The sequence below is a fragment of the Microtus ochrogaster genome, chromosome 21 (genome assembly GCF_000317375.1).
Source record: "Microtus ochrogaster isolate Prairie Vole_2 chromosome 21, MicOch1.0, whole genome shotgun sequence".
NCBI classification, from domain to species: Eukaryota; Metazoa; Chordata; class Mammalia; order Rodentia; family Cricetidae; genus Microtus; species Microtus ochrogaster.
Window position 1 is genome coordinate 21,917,973 of NC_022022.1, and position 19,469 is coordinate 21,937,441.

Below are 19,469 nucleotides of genomic sequence, written 5' to 3' on the forward strand. Positions count from 1 at the left end.
GGTTACTGTGCCATGTTGATTGCTAATGTGTTTTATAGACACCATAGCTAAGTAGGACTGTTGGCTACGTCTTTCCGTTGCAACAGATGGAGACCACTATAGAAAATCACAACCAATAAAAACGCAGATTTGTGGAGCCCAGTCCAAGTGGAATCATCTAGAAATCACACCTGTACCTAAGGCTTCAGGAGCATTGCAGAAGAGACGGAGACATTGTAAGACTCGGAGGACCAAGGATTTTGTTATGAGATTCTGTCTCCTGGTAATATCAGAAAATACACCCATAAAATCTCACCAACATGCCAGGCAGTGGTGGTGCAACCCTTTATTCCCATTACCCAGGTGGCAGATTTCTGAGTTTGAGGCCTGAGAGTGAATTTCAGGACAGGCTCCAAAACTACACAGGGAAACCCTGTCTTGAAAAAAACAGGAGAAAAAAATGAAACAAAACTCATCAACATGACTTAATAAGGATTTCACCAATGGATATGTCAAAGTGGATGGGAAAAAGCCCAGGAAGTATCAATCCTACACAAAGAACTATGTGTAACTGAGAAAATCTGGGAGGAGAAGAAGTGGTCTTTCCCAGGCAAGAGCATGCCAATTGGTTTTTCAGTGGCAAATGGTCATGCAAATGGTCATTCCTAGAAACACGCATATAAGCATCATTATACAGGTTGTATTTAGGAACACACACACACACACACACACATGTACATATATGAATGCAATGACAATTAGTGAAATAAAAGGCCATGAATTTGAAGGTGCGCTGGTAGGGTAGACAGGAGGGTGAAATGCTATAATTACATAACAATTTCAAATATGTTAAAAAATGATCTGATAGGAATAAAAATCAAAAGGTATGCAAATGGTAGAGTCAGCAAGAGGGCTCAACGGGTAAAAGTGCTTGTTATCAAGACTGACACCTTAAGTTCAATCCCTGGGACCCACATGGTAGAAGGGAAAGACTTACTTTGGCAAATTGTCCTGACATCTACATGCACATTGCGGAACTCAGGCATGCAAGTGCATGCACATACACAAAATAATAAATGCATTTTTTTTTAAAAAAAAGATGATCAGATGTCATAGGCAGCATAGAGCAAGTGTCAGTCAAGAATTAGCTACCTAGTTTTTAATTGTTTTGATATTACCTGGTCTCCCTTTGTACTTCCTATAGCATTTGGGGAATGACTAAATAGAGTGAAGCTTCGAAGTATAAAACTTATAGAATTATGTAAGAAGAAAACTGGGTATCTGTTTTATAGGAATAAAGCAATATAAATTAGATGACATTTTACTGAGTTTTTAAAGTGCAGTTTGAAATTGAACTTTTCCCTCCTGCTCTTTCTCGACCTCATTTGTAGCCAGTGACATGAAAACAGTAGACATCTTGGGCTTGAATCTGAAAGCTGGCACTTGACATAAAACAAACTTTTATATAACCAAATGCTTAATACACTTATTTTAAAATTAAGCTTATTTTTTTATTTTCATGAATTTGCGTGTCATCCTTGCACAGGGGCCATGCTAACCTTGTCTGTATTGTTCCAATTTTAGTATATGTTCTGCCGAAGCGAGCACTAAACTTAAAAATTTATTAAATTGTTACTTCCCTCAGTCTTAAGTCACTGACAGCTAGAATATAATCCTTAGTCCATTATTGCATTCACAATCATGTATGGCCTCTACCTGACCCTGTTGGAGTGTGTTAACTCCTTTCTCAGAGATCACATTCACTTACACTGACAATTTTATCTTTAAAACCCCCATTACACAACAGGACCCATACACCTAGAGATGTGTTTATTTGCTGAATCCCTTCAGGCTCTTTGGATCCCATATTCACCTTTAAAAAGCAATTTGAGCATGAGCATGGAAGTCAGGACCACGAGAGGTGCACCCACCCACTGAGACAGTGGAGCTGATCTATTGGGAGCTCACCAAGGCCAGCTGGACTGTGATTGAAAACGCATGGGATAAAACTGGACTCTCTGAACATGGCGGACAATCAGGGCTGCTAAGAAGCCAAGAACAATGGCACTGGGTTTTGTTCCTACTTCATGTTTTGGCTTTGTGGGAGCCTAGCCAGTTTGGATGTTCACCTTCCTAGACATGGACGGAGGGGGGAGGACCTTGGACTTTCCACAGGGCAGGGAACCCTGACTGCTCTTTGGACTGGAGAGGGAGGGGGAGAGGAGTGGGGGGAGGGGGAGAAGGGTGGGAGGAGAGGGAGGGAAATGAGAGGCTGGGAGGAGGCAGAAATTTTTTTTCTTTTCAATAAAAAAAAAAGCAATTCGATGTGTCCAATTTTCCATCTTCACTACAGTGGAAAAAGGAATGTGATGTGTACTGAGAGCGGATCTGAAATCCCATTAATACTGCTTCACTCCCAGACTCTTCTTTCTTGCCTTTCCTACCCATCCCTTTCTGTTCATCTTTGCACACAGTTCACCCTCCTGAAACACAAGGTTTGGGTAAGTCTTGAACGCCTGCCTTTTATCTAGGCTTTTCGAAGGCTCTCCTGGCAGCTGGCTGCGTGTCCAGCACCTTCTGTTAACACTGGGGATGTGAGTGAAGCTAGGGGAGGGTTACAGAATCGGAAATGAACACAGTTCATAGTACAGGATTCTCTTATAGAAGCACGATGAACATGTAAGGATGGCCTCACTGGAGTAAGGTCTTGACTTGTACACGATACTAATGTCACCATCTTAACTGATGCACGTGGCCTGACTGTTTGGAGGTCATGGAGCTATGCCCTGTACCAGAACTGGTACAGTGCCACATGAAAAGGGTCCCATGGATCCCTGCTGGAACGGTCACCCTCCTCCCAGTGCCCACAGGACTATTCCCTCCCTCTATTCATGGGATGTTAGAACGCGAGTGAAGTTTAAATAGGGGAGCAGGCATTTTGTACAAAATGGGCATTTGCTCAATTCAGTCTATATTTTTGAATGTTTTAGTTTCTATCTGTCTTATCACGTTCTCTTAAAAGCATCATTTAAAATGTGCGCACACAATCTGTGCACCCTACACTTGGGACTGCCAGTGAGTTATGAAATTTTTAGCTTCTGTAAGTGGCAAACTAAGACAGAAAACATAACTCCCAGAGGCAGGAAAATAGGAGCTAACAGAACAGGAAGATTGGGCACTGTCAATCAACAGCACAGGATCTGAGCCAGAGCCCCTCAAAAAACTCAGAACTGGTTTCTAAAACAGCACAAACTGTCGGTTTCATTCCCTTGGATTCCTGAAATTTGCTGAGGCCTCAAAATAAATTATTTCCTTCCATTAATTTTCTATAAATCAGTAGGGGGAGTAGGTCTCGTTATAACTCAAATTCACAGTTACAAAAATATGATTTATAACCAAATCTACATGTAGGTTAAACTTTAATTTAAAAATGTTTTTATTGTAGAATAACCAGGAAGATGGAATGGCATGGAATAATGCGAAGAAGGTGGTGCATTAATTCTGTGACTCTTTAATTCTATCTCTTCAATAATTTGTTAAAAAAATATTCTAGGTTTACCTGATCTAATGGGAACTCACCAACTGCATCCAGACAGAGAAGGAACCAGCATACGACCAAAGTAGACCTTCTGAATGTGGGTGACAGCTGTACAGCTGGGGCAGACAGCAGGGCCACAGGAAGGGGCACCAGACTGCTTGTGCTGACTTTTTGGAAGCCATTCTCTTTGGATGGCTACTTTGCTCAGACTAGCCTTGATCCTTCCTTGGAGTAATGTGCCTTGCCCTTGGGGGGGTTGGATCGGAGAAGGGAGTAGAAACGGGATTGGTATGTGAAACGAAAAAAAGATGTTTTTTTTTTTAAAAAAAAAATAAAATAAAAAAATTAAAAATATTCTAGGAAGAGCTCCAAACGTTTCCAAAATTTGTTAGTTCTTCTCCACCTTTCCTAAATTAAAAGCTGCTGAGATGGATTTGTCACTCATGAAAAAGCAAACTTCATTTATTGTTTGAATTCAGAAAATGTAACTAACTAATAATTGAACTTACATACCAACCAGCAATAAATGTTATAAGTATTTTACTTCTTTGGATACACACTATGTAACTTTTCCTGGAGAAATATAAATAAATGTCCATTCACCAATCATCATCACAGGGCACTGATGTCTAACTTTGCCAATTAATGAGTTTGTTGTGGTTACTAACAAAATCACAGTGGCCTGAAGGCAGTACCTCAAACTCACCCTAGCATGGTTTAACAGCCCACAAATCTCCATTTCCTGTACAGCTTGCAGACAGCTTGGTGGATGCATCTCTTTTCCCCAGCAAATGTTGCTTATATACTTGGGGGAGGCATCTTGTGAGCCTTGTAACTTTCAGGAGCTTTCTGAGTCCTGCATGTTTCACTTATGCCCTGAGTCGCATAAGCCTTTTTCTAACTGTTCATACTGTTCTCCCTGCATTTGTAAGCTCAATCTTTTGAGCTACTCAGAAGACAGAATCACAATTAGATGCAGAAGTGATGGTTCCTAACACTGCATGTCTTGAGAGATGCCATTCAGAGGAACCTCAGGATAAACCATTGTTGATTTGAATGCTACTTGCATTTTATTTACCAATGTCTTTAAGTCCAAATGTTCCCATTTTGGGCTAAAAGCAAGGAACTGCATGTACTTTTAGATAAAATTCTGAGAAAAACTGAAGCATAATTTTCAAGAAACTATAGAATACATGTTTCAAATAGATTAGAGACTATATTGCACACACTCGACATTCTATGCTCCTAACAGCATAATAGTTCCTGCAACTAAAAGATTTCTATTTGCCTAAAGGATGTCAATAACAAAACTCTTCTTGGTTGCTGGAATTTTTAAAATTTGACTCCATTACAGATGGTTGTGAGCCACCATGTGGTTGCTGGGAATTGAACTCAGGACCTTTGGAAGAGCAGGCAACGCTCCTAACCTCTGAGCCATCTCTCCAGCCCTTTAAAATTTATTTTTCTTTTAAACAGAAATCTTATCCTAATATTGGGACTAAGGAATCGTGGTTCGACAGAGCACTCATTTGAAACTGGGTAACACTGATTCAGTGAAACCTAAGTCAATTCTGCTCATTGCAATGGAGAATTATCACTTACACAAAATAGGCTCTGAAAAGTAAAAAAAAAAAAATGATTGTAGAAGTAGGAATATAACACAAATCAATGGAAAATTCTGTATTGGTTCACAAATAAAATCCTCTGTGATATCATAAGTGCTCTAATTCATAAGATAATATATTATGGACTTATATTAACATACTTTTATTTAAAATTATAGTAGGATTTTGCATGTAGTTGTGATTCATCATTTTGAACAGGGATTATACTCTAAGAACTCCTGTTGTATTATACCATTAGATTTTCAGACAACAATGTGAATTCTTTCACAGTAGATATCTGAATCATACCAAAGAAAGGGCGGGATAAAACTATCATGTGCCTTTTAATTTGCATAATTAAAAAATATTACCCACATTGTGCTACCATCTATGAGTAAATTCCTAAATTCATTCCACAAACACCCAAGCAGCTGGAAACCCAGAACAGTTCAGAGTTTTCAGCTAAATAATGGTGTGGAAGGTCTGACTGTGTGAAATTCAATAACTTCTTACTAATATGTCAAAAAATTTATCTATGTCTACCAAAAATATGAGCAACATATTTACACACAACACACCTGTTTAATAGCTTCCTAAGGTGGTCTTCTCGAAAGCTGAATAAGAAATTCTCTAGGCATATTTTGAGGGGGTTTCAGCCACAGAATTCCTGTAATTTCCTACTTTAACTTCCAAGATTTGAAAGTTTTCTCCTTCATATGATTATTGATGATGGCAAACATTGTCAAATGTGTCATTTACAAACTTGAATTAATTTTAGCAGAAAGAATAAAAAATGAATTAGTTAATACTTTCAATAAAACAAATTGCTAAATTATTACTCCAGGTTGCTTTTCAGCCTACTTTGGTTCTTCTTTGAGAAGAGAGGGTGGGGTGAGGAGTTCTGGAGAGAAAATCTTCATCATGAGTCATATGCCAGTCTCAAGGCGCTACCTTCTCAACCTTTTTATTTCTGTGGAATAGTTCAATTTTTTTTAGTAACTGAGGATTTAGTGAGAGGCTGAGATTTGAGAGAGGTGTCTAGTTTCTTTCAAGTTAATTAATAGTGTTGTTTCCAACTCAAACATGAGCTCTTTCCAGTCTGGGTTATCAAAATACTTGCCTTCTGCTATTGGTAAGACACTACAAAGCTACTGACTTAGAAGGGGGGAAAAACAATTGTCATTTGATGAAACTAGCTACAGAGCACTTGTTGTCACAGACTTCTTTAAAAGTAAGCGTACGAACACCTTTTTGAAAAATTTACTTCCTGAGAGAAGTTGGCCTAAATATGGATAATTTTAAGTCAGGCTGTTTACTAAAACTGGCTAATAGGCTTCCTGGGAGTCTAGGGTAGGGGTTGTGTCGAGGAGAACAAGAACAACAATAATAAAAGACAAAATAAAACAGAAATGATAATTAAGAATTGTACTTAACATTCTTAATTCTGGGATATAATTTAAAGATTAATGTTGATGTACTTGAAATAATAAGTCCCTGCATTTAATTTTTATTAAATATATTTTCACATTTAATACATTTTTTTCACACCCATATACACATACAAAAGTAGGGAGGCCTTAGAAACATGTTTATATCTAAATATACCTATATATAATACTGTGAAACAAAATCTGAATAAAAATTTTATTCCAACAACATTGCTCTATTTTCAATTTTGTTTATTAAGTCTTTTTTTTTTAAATCACAGTGGAAATTAACTTAGGCTTATTCATCCAGTTAGTGCCTATTGTCCACTTCATCAAATGCCAACACGTAGAATCAACTCATTCATACACTCTATTTCCTGTGACCATCCCACCATTCATTGCCTGTCTTTTTTTCCTTTTAACGGCAATATTGTGATAAGATTGTGAAAAGGTGGAACTAACAGGTTTATTTATATATATATACCATTTCTTCAAGTATCCAGAAAGCAGTACATTTTATGCATTGTGCATTAGAAAACTACTGATGATATTACTTCTAAGTATATGAGAGTGGCTCCTGGTGGGAGTGTCATAAAGTTGTATGTCATCGTGTATGACAAGGATTTACAGCATTCTAGATTTTTCACAACTCTTCCGTGTTAGTGAATGACATTAAGATTTCATTTCTCTACTCTCAAGTGTCAAATGTGGGATTTCCAACCACAAATAAATAAAGCACACACTCCGCATGTGTAGTGCAAATGCCCAGTAAACAGAGTGACATGGAACAGGCCTGTAGTTGTCATCTAGTAAGAGGCTCGACAGGGAGGTCCTGATTTTGTGAAGGCTGTGACACATCTCCCTGTTCCAAATGAATACTGTCACTGTCCCATGTCAGACACAATGACATAAAGGCTGCTGAGTTGGGCTAATGGAGTGAGGGAATGGAAACTCATTTGCACAAATGGGTGGTACAATTCCTGTCACTTCTGTGTAGCATGTAAAGTCTGACTTGCTGAGAAAACTTCAAACCCCTGCAGCCAAAGCAGGTACCAATCAGGAGAATCACAAGTGTTCTGCTTAGAAGAATTATATGTTGGCACCTATGTACTAGATTGTGTGACTCAGACAATAAAAGGAACAACAGGTGCTATTTTAAAGTTAGAGTTTCAGAACAGTGACACCTGAATATTCAAACTTATATTAGACAACCCAGTAGTCAAATAAACACTCAAACAAGGAGCCTGCTTCCAAGTGCCATGGAAGCAACAGTCTTCCATACTTTGAGCAAAATTAAGAGTTCTGTTGCTTTGTCTTAATTATGCATGTCAATTGACATGTTACTTACTAAAACAAGACAATTAGAGAATTCCTCCAGAGAAAAATCATTGGTGGGAGAAAATCATAAGAAACATGTGAAAACCAATTCCCTCGTTTGCTTCATTACATTTTCCTCCACAAGCATCCATAGTCGGTAAGAAAAGGACATATACAAAACAAACAAATAAAAAATCCATAATAAACAAGAATACAAAAATTGTGCCACCCATCTTTCTACTTGCCCCTTTGCGTGGAGTTTTGAGGGAAACAGTCTTTGAAGGTAGAATTGGAAGTGCACATATGTTAAACACTGGCAGAGAAACATTTGGGTCCTGTCTTTTCCTACTCCATTCCTGAATACGCTGTGCTTTCAACAAATACAAGCTAAAACTCACTGACATAGGAATAGGAAACACACACACACACACACACACATATCTTATTAAGAGAAAAGACACCATTCCTCACCTATAATACACGTGTAACATTTAAAACTAAGGTCTGACACAATCACTTAATTGATTTCAATAATTAAGGCTTCTAAATGGTTCAGTGCCAACTTTCTGCATCAGTATTTGAATGAAATACATTTTTGCACTTAGGGTTGTGCTCTTTACAGATATCTTCTCCATGGCATTTCATTAGTAAGGTCTGATGAGGAGTATTAGAATTGTTTGCTGACATTTAGCTTTGGTAGCTGTTAGACTAAAGTATAGCAATACAAACTCAATGACTGAACAGATTTGTTCCCAAAACCTGGGCTGTTGGCTCATTTTACCTTCTTCTCGTGTTTAATATGGCCATTTCCTTTGTATTTGCCATTGGGGATTCCATTTTGGTAATGTCCATTAACTGGGCTATGCTTATTTCTAGACCACAGACTTTTGATTTTCCTATAGATAAATTTTGTCACACAGGACAAAATGAAGTAGAACAAGGCAGCACCAAGCAAAAGCACAAAGGCAATATCCAACAGAAAATACTGGCAGAAAGAAATCTGATGCACAGCCGAGCGGAGGTGATGGGCTCCATCATGGCGAAGAATGTAGTCTATCCAATAAGTAGTCCGATTGACAGGGTGGCCAGGTTGATCCTTATGAATTTCCGATAACTTCTGAGCCCTCTGCCGATAGCTGCAGTGGGGAAAATCATATGATCATGTATACACAGATTCTGTGCTAATTGTTATCTCAATTTAGAAATGTGTGTGTGTGTGGGTGTGTTTGTGTGTGTGTGTGTGTGTACGCATATGTGGAAAAGATTGTTCTTCAAATAGAAAAAACGAACCAGAATATTCTAGATATTTTCCCTCCTTGAAAGTAATTAAATCACATTATATTACAAGAAAAAAATTCCCTCATATTAAAAGTTGACCTTGAGTTAGATAATTGAAATTGTAAAGATCAGTTCACCTTTGTTTATGGCTTTCTTTAAAATGATAGTGTTTCCAGAGTTAGAAGAGTTCTTCCACATAAATAAAGCAGTGGGTTTTCATTAAGCAAAATCACGGCAGTAGGTAAAGGAAGTAGGATTATAACATCACATAGGTTTTGGGTTTAAAAAAAAATCACCCAAAGACTTTCTTTTGTACTGGGCAGTTGCAGTGTACACCTTTAACCCCAGCACCTGGGAGGTAGAGACATGCAGATCTCTGTGAGTTCGAGGCCAGTGTGGTCTACAGGGTGAGTTCCAGGACAGCTAGGGTTGTTACACCGTGAAACCCTGTCTCAAAAAACCAAAAATAAGAAGACGTAAAGACTTTCTTTAGCAAGATTTGTTTCTTGCCTTAAACTAGAATATCTAGAATATAATGTTAATGAGGCAAATTAGCCTTTTAAATACTGACTTCACCTTAAATGTGGAACATTTACCATACATTTGAAGTAAATTGCTCCACTTTGTAGAATGGCACATTTGTGGCACACATCACTGCTATTTCTTTCTTTAGCAAGGCATCTCTTCACGGATTGGGAACTTCAATGTTCTGCAGTTAGGATTTCATTGCAATATAATGAGTACAGCCTGATCTTTTCCTAATTCATGCTGGCTCACACCTCAGAGCATACTGCTAGGCTGACTTGGGAATACAGCTCATGGAAGAGTGCTTGCCTGGCATGTGCAAGCCCCTGGGCTCAACCTTCCGTGCCACAATCAAAACAAACACGCAAACTACCTTGCTGAACCACTTTCTGTAAATATTTCCATATAATGGTCCCAAATTAGTGGCTCTCCAGCATTCCTGCACCAAATCCTTCCTTGAGATTTTGCAGGCCTCTATGAAAATATTTTCCTAAGAGCATGTCTTGAAATGCATGATGTCTAACAAGGGAAACTACAAATTACAGAAGGGGAGTGCACAGGTGCCTGACGCACAGAGTATATTGCTCTAAGTGCCACACTTGTGACCAAGATATTGCTTGTTTTAAGGGACCAAAGATAAGTACCATCTCTAAGTCTACAAAAAGTTGCATAATGAACCTTGGAAGATTTGAAAATTTTGTATATAAGTTTAACATTTTTTAAGAAGCCATTTTTTTTCAATGTGGCATTTCTTAGAATATAGCAACAATTTTCAACTCATAGTTCAGCCGTCTTCCCCCAGGTACAAACAGAAATTAATTACTCTCTTCAGCTATTTAATATCATTTGAAGCACATAATAAATTAAACATCATGCTTTTAAATGAAGAAAATCGCTGCTTTGTTTAACACTACCCAGGGCAGCTGCCCACTGAGACTTATTTGTGAAGTGGGTTAACTCAGGACACATCAGGAATTTAAAAGGCGAAATAAAGATTCTAATTCATCATTCACATGAGCAAACACATCTCGGAAACAGCGAGGGCTGGGAAAGCCAGCAGCACGTGTTTGCCAGGCAGGATGAAGAGCTCTGCTTAGACATCAGATATGTCTGCCTGCAGCTCATATTAGAATAGATTTGTGACCATAGGCAAATCACTAAAGGTCTCTGATCTTCAAGTGCCTCATTTCTATAGTAAGAACAGCAAAAATTCTTGTACAAGGTAGTAGCAAGAGTGATGACTTGATCACTGTCAACTTGAGTGAATTTAAAATTCCCTGAGAAACATGCTTCTGGGTATGTGTGTGAGAACAGTTCCAGGAGGGGACTGAGGAGGGAAAATATAAATATGACAACATTGTCCTATTTCAGGGATTCAGGAAAAGGAAAAAGAAAACCAGAACAGTGCCAGTATTTCCTATCGCCTTTCCTATCAAGGTGTGAGGAAGCTCATGTGACCACAGCTGGGAGCCACTACTGCCATCAGGCCTTCCCCTGGGCTAGCAGGATATACCTTCAAACCACATACCAAAATAAATCTTTCCTCCTCCAAGTGACATCCTGTCAAGTATTTGGTCACAGCCATGACAAATGTAACTAGTGCAAAAAGTATCAATAGTAAATAAAATAAGTAAACAAAATCTGACCCTCTAGAGAGATCCACCTTAGTTTTTCTGACAAATCTTGGTGGCAAAAAAACCTCAGGGTCACAATTTGGATGACTAAATGTCTGATACATTTAAGTTCAAAATTTTAGAAAATACATATAAGATGTAGCATCAATGTAAGGGATATCTCTGTGATGGACTTAGAGACAACTGCCAATATACTGTGTACATACATGCATGTATCTAAGTGCCTGTGCATGGACACGTGATAAATGTGTTTACACACACTGTCATCTGCCTTATAGCAGCTGACGTCTCACCTCGGGTTATTGATAACTTTCACCAGTGCATCGTACAACTCCTCTTCAGTCACTGTTTTCCATTCTAACAAGATACCCATGCCTTTCGCCTGTACTCGAGTCATGGTATCATAATGGTCTCCAAAAAGTGGAATTCCCACCACAGGAACACCATGATACATAGTTTCAAAAATACTGTTCAAACCACCATGGCTTAGGAAGGCTTTGATGTTTGAATGACCTAAAAGTGAAAAAGGAAACAACTGATATTATCACTGTAGATTTATCATCCATAACTTCTTACAAGATCAACACTATAGTACACATACACTTTAGAAAGTGAATTTTTAAAGTGGTAATTTCACTGGTCCATCCTTTATATCAATTAAAATGTTTGTTACATATATCAACTAAAAGCCATTTTTTTAGGTAAATTAAACATATAATGTTAATCATGAAATATATGACAACATTCTCTCATACACAATTGTTTCATGACTAGCAACACACCCTTTAACTGTTGATAATGAAGAGATAAAGTCAATGAGGGTATCATTGACTGGAAGAGATGCAGTATATAATATTTAGCAGTCACAGGAAAACAAAGGTTAGCTTGTCAAAAATTTAATGAGGTTTACCTCCTAGGTAAGGCCTGTATTAATCAGAGGGATGAAAAACTTGCATAAGAAGTACAAGAAAAATGTGCCGTTGTCCAGTAAATAATTACTGGGTGCAGAAATACAAATCTATGACATATACTTACCACATACAGAACCATGTACGAACTGCAGTACCCATTAGCTCTCAGTATGTTTGTGCCTCTAAGTGTTGTATAGAGAGTGCCTACTCCTGATCTCAGATTAAATGAAGGATCAGATTTAAAAGTACTTCTTAGCAGCAGAACTTCTTATTTTAACAAAACCTGTACTACCATGTCCAACACTGAAAAATCAAGTAGAGATGGCATCTGAAGAAAAGGGGATACTAGAGGGTGAAGGGAGAAGACAGCGATTTGGTGCCTGCTTTTTGTCCTGGATGAATCTTTGATTAGGGAAGCCAGCACCACCCCGGCAGAGGTGATGCTTGGAGTAATGTCAAAACGCTAACCATGGACAAGTGAGAATCCTGAAACAGGGAGAACCTGGGGGAGCCTGGAAGAGGTCCTCCTCACAGACCACTAAACTGCTGTGTTTTGCTGTTGGTCCCACATGTAAAGCTCAGGTTTTCCTAGGTGAAACCTTCACCTTGTTGCCCTGTCCTATCGAGTGGTCAATTTTCTCTATGATTTTTCTGCTTTTTCCACCCTTGTAGGGATTCAGAGGTCACAACAGCAAAGAGAAGGAAAACATGAAAGTATTGGGAAAAGAAAACTGCTCTGTTCATTTTTGCTCTGTTTTATTTACTACACTTAGAATGAGCTAGGAACTGAGGACTTATACACAAAATTTAATCATCGTGAAAAATTGAAATTGCTGGTTCTGTATCCTGGAGATAGAGGGCAGTGGTGCGGTGCATGCCAACAGTGCTTGCTGATCAGGTGTGAGGTCCTGGGTTCAACAGGCACACACACACTCAGACTCACAAATTATTTAACTATTTGGTGGTACACTCCTAAATTTTCAGCACATAGTTGAGGGCAAGGACAACTTGGGTTACATGATAGCTTATTTTTAAAAACAACAATAATAATGATAAAGAAAATAAAATGTCTGAATCATAAAACCACTGTAGTGTCTAGAAAGTATATTTTAAAATAAGTACAAACTTAAACCATAATTTCGAAGTCTTTTAGGATTATTTTCAATGTTTTAAGAGTAATAAATTTAAAATGTCATTTTATTTAATATTTGGCATTCCTATTATCATATAAGTGGTGTTCCATATTGTTCAGATGAACAGTTTCTTATCATTTCTTTAATACACATTAAAGGATGACAACCCAATGGCTAGCCTATTGGGGAATATTATTTTCAGGTGTGTGACTTTTGTTTCTGCTCATTTGTTTAACTCTGTGAAGCTGTACTACTGTGCCTCTCTAAGATACCTGATGGTCCTAATAAAGAGATGAACGGCCAATAGCAAGGAAGGAGCAAGGATATGCAGGACTGGCAGGCAGAGAGGATACAGATAAGAACTCTGGGAGGAAGAGAACGAGGAACAAAAGAACAAGGAGAGGCAGACATCAGGGGGCAGTCACCCAAGAAGGAAAGAAAGGTATACAGAAATAGTGAAAGATAAAAGCCCAGAAGAAAAAGGTGGATGGGATAATTTAAGTTAAAAGCTGGCAAGAAACAAGCAAGGCCGTGGCTGAGCATTCATAGGTAATAATAAGCCTCCGTGTGATTTATTTGGTAGCTAGGTGGTGGGCTCCACAAAAAGACAAAAGAGCTTAACATCTCAAAATAGTATTCCTAAAAATTTAATGAAAGAAGTGTTTATTTTCTGTACTCACTAAACTAAGTAAAATACTTTATACTTAGGCATATTTCAAAGATAAGCAAATAGTATTTTAATTTTGTGTTAAAGACCAAAATCACAACAAATAAAAATTTAAAACAAATGTTTTTATCAAAACTTAGTAATTTAGTAAGACTTAAAACAAAGGATCAAATTAAACTTAAGTGAATTATTTCCCTGATTTTTGGCTTTTCTTTGGTTTCAGACAATAAAATAACTCCCAATTATCTAGGACTTAGATAAATCTGTAGATGAATATAACATCAGTTTGTGCTCTGTGTTGTTTAAATTTTACTACTTTTACCAATTAACATAGTCCGAAATAGCTTTATTTATTACTACTTATACAACTTTATGTGTGTTTTATGGAAAATTTAAATTGTATGGTGAATGCTTAAAGTTTTTAATTATAAATTCTTGCAACTTACAAATGATTCTCCAATTAACAAAATTTCGAACCACTGGTCTGAATTTTAAGACTTGAAGTACTAGATTAAGACTGAGTCCAACAGAAACCATGCACACATTTTTTTTAGACCATTCAAGAACTGGCACCATGTTTACATATCAGTTCAGTTAAGTGCAGTCGCTGACTTACCAAGCAGGTCATTTTGCGGCAGCCATTCTATGAGCCTAGTGTTGTTTCCTAGATTCTTTGGTTTGGTTCCAGAAAACCTAAAATAAATACCAGATAATCACTCTTTCAGAAATGAAGACTTAGGACATGGGCTCATTTTGTAGACTTACAAATGTTATGATATATGACAAACTACTGATAGTATTATGAATGAAATTTTAGTTTGGTACCAATAAAAGTGTACTTCACGTTATTTATCATAAAATAATTCAGATAGAGAAGATATAATTTTCTCATGAAAGTCTATATTTCGATTTGCTCTTCTAAGAGACATACATAAGAGAAGGGGGGGACCCAAACAAATGTTTGCTGAATTTAATTCTACTCAAGTACCCAGAGAGATGAGAAAGACCACCACAGGACTGTCACTAGGTATCATCCTTGCCACCCGGTGCCAACACTGAAAGGCAACAGAAAGAATGCTGCAATGCCTGGCACCAGAGACTGGCAGCGCATAGGTTTTCCTATGTGGCGAACCTCAGATTTGTCTCATAACTAAGGAGATAACAGGAGTCTAATGCAAACAAACGAAACTGTCCTCAATAAGGCATAGGGATGCCCTGGGTTAAGACTGATGGGGAAATCTCAATGGAGCTAGAGTCATGAGAGGAAAGTATGCTCAGAACCCAGTCATTGAGCTTGTCCTAGCCCAGCCTTACAAAACATTATGAAGGTTAAAACCTAGACAATTCAGAGTCTCTATAATGGCCTGGGAAAACCTTTTTCCTTATTGTGGAGTTGTGTTCACGATTACATCCCCAATGCAGTGTAAATGCAAAGAGATGCATGTTCAATGACGTATGCAGTTCTGAAACCCTGCTGCAATGCCTTCAGGAAGCTGCGATGTATCTCAGAGTCTATCTTAGCCAGCATAAATTATCTGGTAAGTTACTAAGACTTTCAGAAGCTCAGTCTTTCATATTAAGAGCCTGGAAATATTAATAAAGTTTAGAGAACACAGGAGAGTGCAAAGTGCCTGAATTAATGAAGTATTTAAATTATTTACTCATTCATCATTATCTAACTCATTTCAAACTGATTTGAAGAAAAACATAGACAGGCTTGAAACTACAAATAAATTTTTAAAATAAGAAAAAATGACAGCTTAATTTGAAGAAAACATAAAAGTGTATCCAACCTGGACTGTCTCATTCCACATCATATATTCTTTGTATGTAGTTATTTTTATCAGTCATGGATCTTTATGAATTAATTATTGATTTCAATGCATTAGAAACAAAATGAAACCTCAATATCATCTAATCTAGCCAGGGAATCAATGTTCCATGCTTCGGTGCTCCATGTTGTGAAGATTAAATAAGGAGAAACTAAGACTCAACACCTAAATGACCATGACCTTACCTCCAAATCACTTTCTGAGGCAATCTCCCCAGAGCTCCGGCCAGTTTGTTAGCAATGTCTTCTGACAGATACTTGACACCAGCTCCAAAAGACACCAGGACAAAGCCATGTTCCTGAGCACCATTTACCCAACTCTGCAGATCCTGTAACAGAAAAATGGAAGGTAATTTTATGAAGAACAACACAGTTCAGTCAAAGGCACCACAAATATGCTTTTTAAAAAAATCTTCATATAATCTCCTTAAACAAACAAAAAAAAAGAAGTACTTGGCATTTTCCACTAAAAACTGCAAACAACTTTAAAAGGTTTATTTCAGGATGCAGAGAGGTTGTTTAGGCGTTAAGAGCACTTGCCGCTCTTGCAGAGAACTTAAGATCTGTTCCCAATACCGACACACAGGTTATAACCATCCATAACTCCAGTTTCTGGAGATATGGCACTCTCTTCTGACCTCTGACCATACAAGCATGCACATGTAGGAAAAACACTTATATACATAAAGTAAATGAAATTAAAAATATTTCTTCTGATAATGCTCATTTAACTAGGATTACAAGTTTTTTAGTTTTGTTTTCTTTAAGTTCAGTGAGTAACAACCCAAGTAAACCAAAAGCTAATAGTGTGAGACCTCAAAAGTCAGAACATTGTAATAGTTGAACCATGAATAGGGAATAAAGTGTATGAGCAAATATCCAAACAGACCAAGTGACAAGCCCTGCAGCTAAACTCAGTCAACTGTTTCAGTTTTGGCTAGGATGGATGACTTGTACTAGAAATGAAAACAGTCCCATCCATAGGGAGCACCCCCTGTCAGCTGGGTTCTGCAAGCACAAGTCTTATGTTATTGGCAGCTCATCTGTGTGAATGAGTCTTTCTCAAAGCTGTGGAAGCTGTTGACTGTGTGAGCACTAACAGGTCCAATGCATCTGATGGCACAGAAGACTCCCTTAAGGATAACCCTCTGCTGCTGACTGGTATGTCCCAGGCAGCCTTAAACACAAGGCTATGGCCTAACCTAGTTTTGTATTGGTGTTTGTGGTGCAGAGCGTGCTGTCAATGCCACTGCACAGACTCTGCCTTCCTGCCCAGCATCAGTGGATCGTTGCCTTGTGTCAGTGTGGTTTTACGGCTTCATATCACTTTCTAGAGCACACAGACCACAGCCAAAGAGCACTACATGTTAAGAATCGTATCACAGTGGTACCATGGCTCTGCTAGCCTATATAAAAGGAACATGGAACATTTATTTATTTATTTATTTATTTATTTATTTATTTAACAATACTTGTATAAAGAGGCTTTATGACATTTCATTCCTAGAGAAAGATGGGAGGACCACAGTTTATATCCCAAATGATTTAGAGAGTCAAAACCCTGCAAAGCAGAGAGCAAAGATAGTTAAGATGGTAGATCCTATGGCCAGTGAAGAAAACGCACTATGATTATTGGGTAGACACATATCTTAAACAATATTTTCTAAAAAAAACTTGATTTATAAGTATATAAAAGAAACAGAGGCTATCTCAACTTAGGATCAAAACTCCTAATTTAGTTTTTGCTACATTTACCAAGCCTTATTTCACAGGCTGAAAATATGAATATGGGATCCGTAGACTCTAAGTAAGAAGAAGAAAAAAAAACCTATTCACAATTTAAGTTTTCTGCACAGCTCTAAGGCAGATATAGCTAACACTAACACAAGTAAAACTGCTCCATGGAGAATGCATGAAGAGTGGCACCTTTCCCCATGTCGTTCCTGCAGGTTATTTACCTCCTACCACTCAATTTTAGGATCAGTGCCATCTGCAAAATGTTAACTCAGATGCAGGAGGCCTTACAGTGATGACATCATTTAAATTTTCTTTCATAGGCCTGAAAGGTTGTAGAGATTTAGTGAACTCTATGTAATAAACATTTCTCCAGATTTTTTTCTGCATGATGTAAAATGAAGCCCACACATCCAGTTTTTTCCCTCCCTTTTCTGACCACAATTATTAACCACCGTAAGAATATATTTGTTTAATTTTCACTAACAGGCAAAGAAGTAGAAAAAGCTGTAATCATCATGGTTACCTACTGGAAAGTAGTATTTTCAGTATTTAATGCCTTGCTTGGCATAGAAGGGGCATTGCGGCTTCAAGTGGACATTCACACTGGGCTGCAGATCAAACAGAAGAGAAGAATGCCCAGAGTACAGATGGGGAAAGCGTGGAGACCCGGTTTCTAATCTCCACAGGTGCACAGAATATTTAACTGACCGATGGGCAATAGGAAGGCTGAAGGGGCTGAGCTTTGGGTTTGGCTAGAAATACATGCAGATAGCATGAACACATTTTAGCTAGAGGTTACAGGGATCTTAAGGCTGCTAAGCCCATAGTAAAGACTTTGAAACTGGAATTTCATAAAAAGTATGCCTCTATCCCTGATAGGCTGGGAAGCCCTAGATGTCATCTTTTCTATGTACACACTGACTACCTTCCAGAATTTAACTCATCAATGATACAGTCCAAATCATTTTAATTCTTGAATAAAATTAATTACAAGATAACATGTAATATTTTAAAAAACGCTTCCTGCAAAAATTTAGTGTTATAAAATATAAAAGTATTTAGAAACTCCCTAACTCCCTCCAAAAAATATCAATTTTTTTAAAAAAAGACTAAAAGTTTACAACACCAACAGCATCAACAGATATAGAAGAAACTGAACTGAAGTGTATAAAATGCACTTGAAGAAAACTTTAATAAACATAAAACTTTAATAAACACACATGAAATCTTTAATAAAGGAAAATAGGAATAAAGATAGAGTAATAAAATGCCTGAAACATTGTAAACGTTAATGTTGGTATGATTTTAATATTTATAAAAATAAGCTTAGTGTATTATCAGTACATATTTCAAGAGAATTTATGAGACATTAAAAGAAAGTTAAAAGTTCAGAAAACAAAATAGGAAGCTGAGGAGATGTCAATTGGCAAACTCCGTTCTCTGCAAACACAAAGACTTCGTTCAGATCCATAGCTGGGGAAAGCAGTGCATGTCTATAATCCAGCAGTGAGGAAGAATATATAGAAGGACCCTGGTATGTGCTAGTTGACTTTCTAGCAAAGTCATCAAGAGACCTTGCCTCAAATAAGGTGAGGCATGACTGTAAAAGACACCTGATGTCTGAGACTGATCTCCACATGCATGCACACCCATGCATGTGTACCTGCACACACCAACACACAGATATAGGTGCATGTGTATCTGCACACGTACATGCACACACATCGACATAGAGACACACACATACATGTGTATCTGCACACGTACATGCAAGCACATCGACATACAGACACACACATACATGTGTATGTGCACACGTACATGCAAGCACATTCGACATATAGACACACACATACATGTGTATCTGCACACGTACATGCAAGCACAT

The 19,469-nt window shown here is 37.7% G+C and overlaps 1 protein-coding gene and 1 non-coding gene across 3 annotated transcripts in view; both read right to left on the reverse strand.

The window, feature by feature from the left end:
• Positions 1–1,480: 1,480 nt before the first annotated feature.
• Positions 1,481–1,587, reverse strand: LOC113457260. The gene has a single exon (XR_003377888.1). It is a non-coding gene; the product is annotated as a U6 spliceosomal RNA (small nuclear RNA).
• A 5,198-nt stretch (positions 1,588–6,785) lies between these two features.
• Ugt8 (UDP glycosyltransferase 8) overlaps positions 6,786–19,469 on the reverse strand; it is a 61,588-nt gene continuing 48,904 nt past the window's right edge. For both annotated transcript variants that reach the window (XM_026784103.1, XM_005357238.3), the window contains exons 3-6: positions 16,031–16,173; positions 14,630–14,706; positions 11,596–11,815; positions 6,786–9,001 (exon numbers count right to left, since the gene is read on the reverse strand). In XM_026784103.1, the coding sequence (XP_026639904.1) occupies positions 8,638–9,001; positions 11,596–11,815; positions 14,630–14,706; positions 16,031–16,173 (804 nt within the window). In that variant the 3' untranslated portion in view covers positions 6,786–8,637. The remainder of the gene's footprint in view (positions 9,002–11,595; positions 11,816–14,629; positions 14,707–16,030; positions 16,174–19,469) is intronic.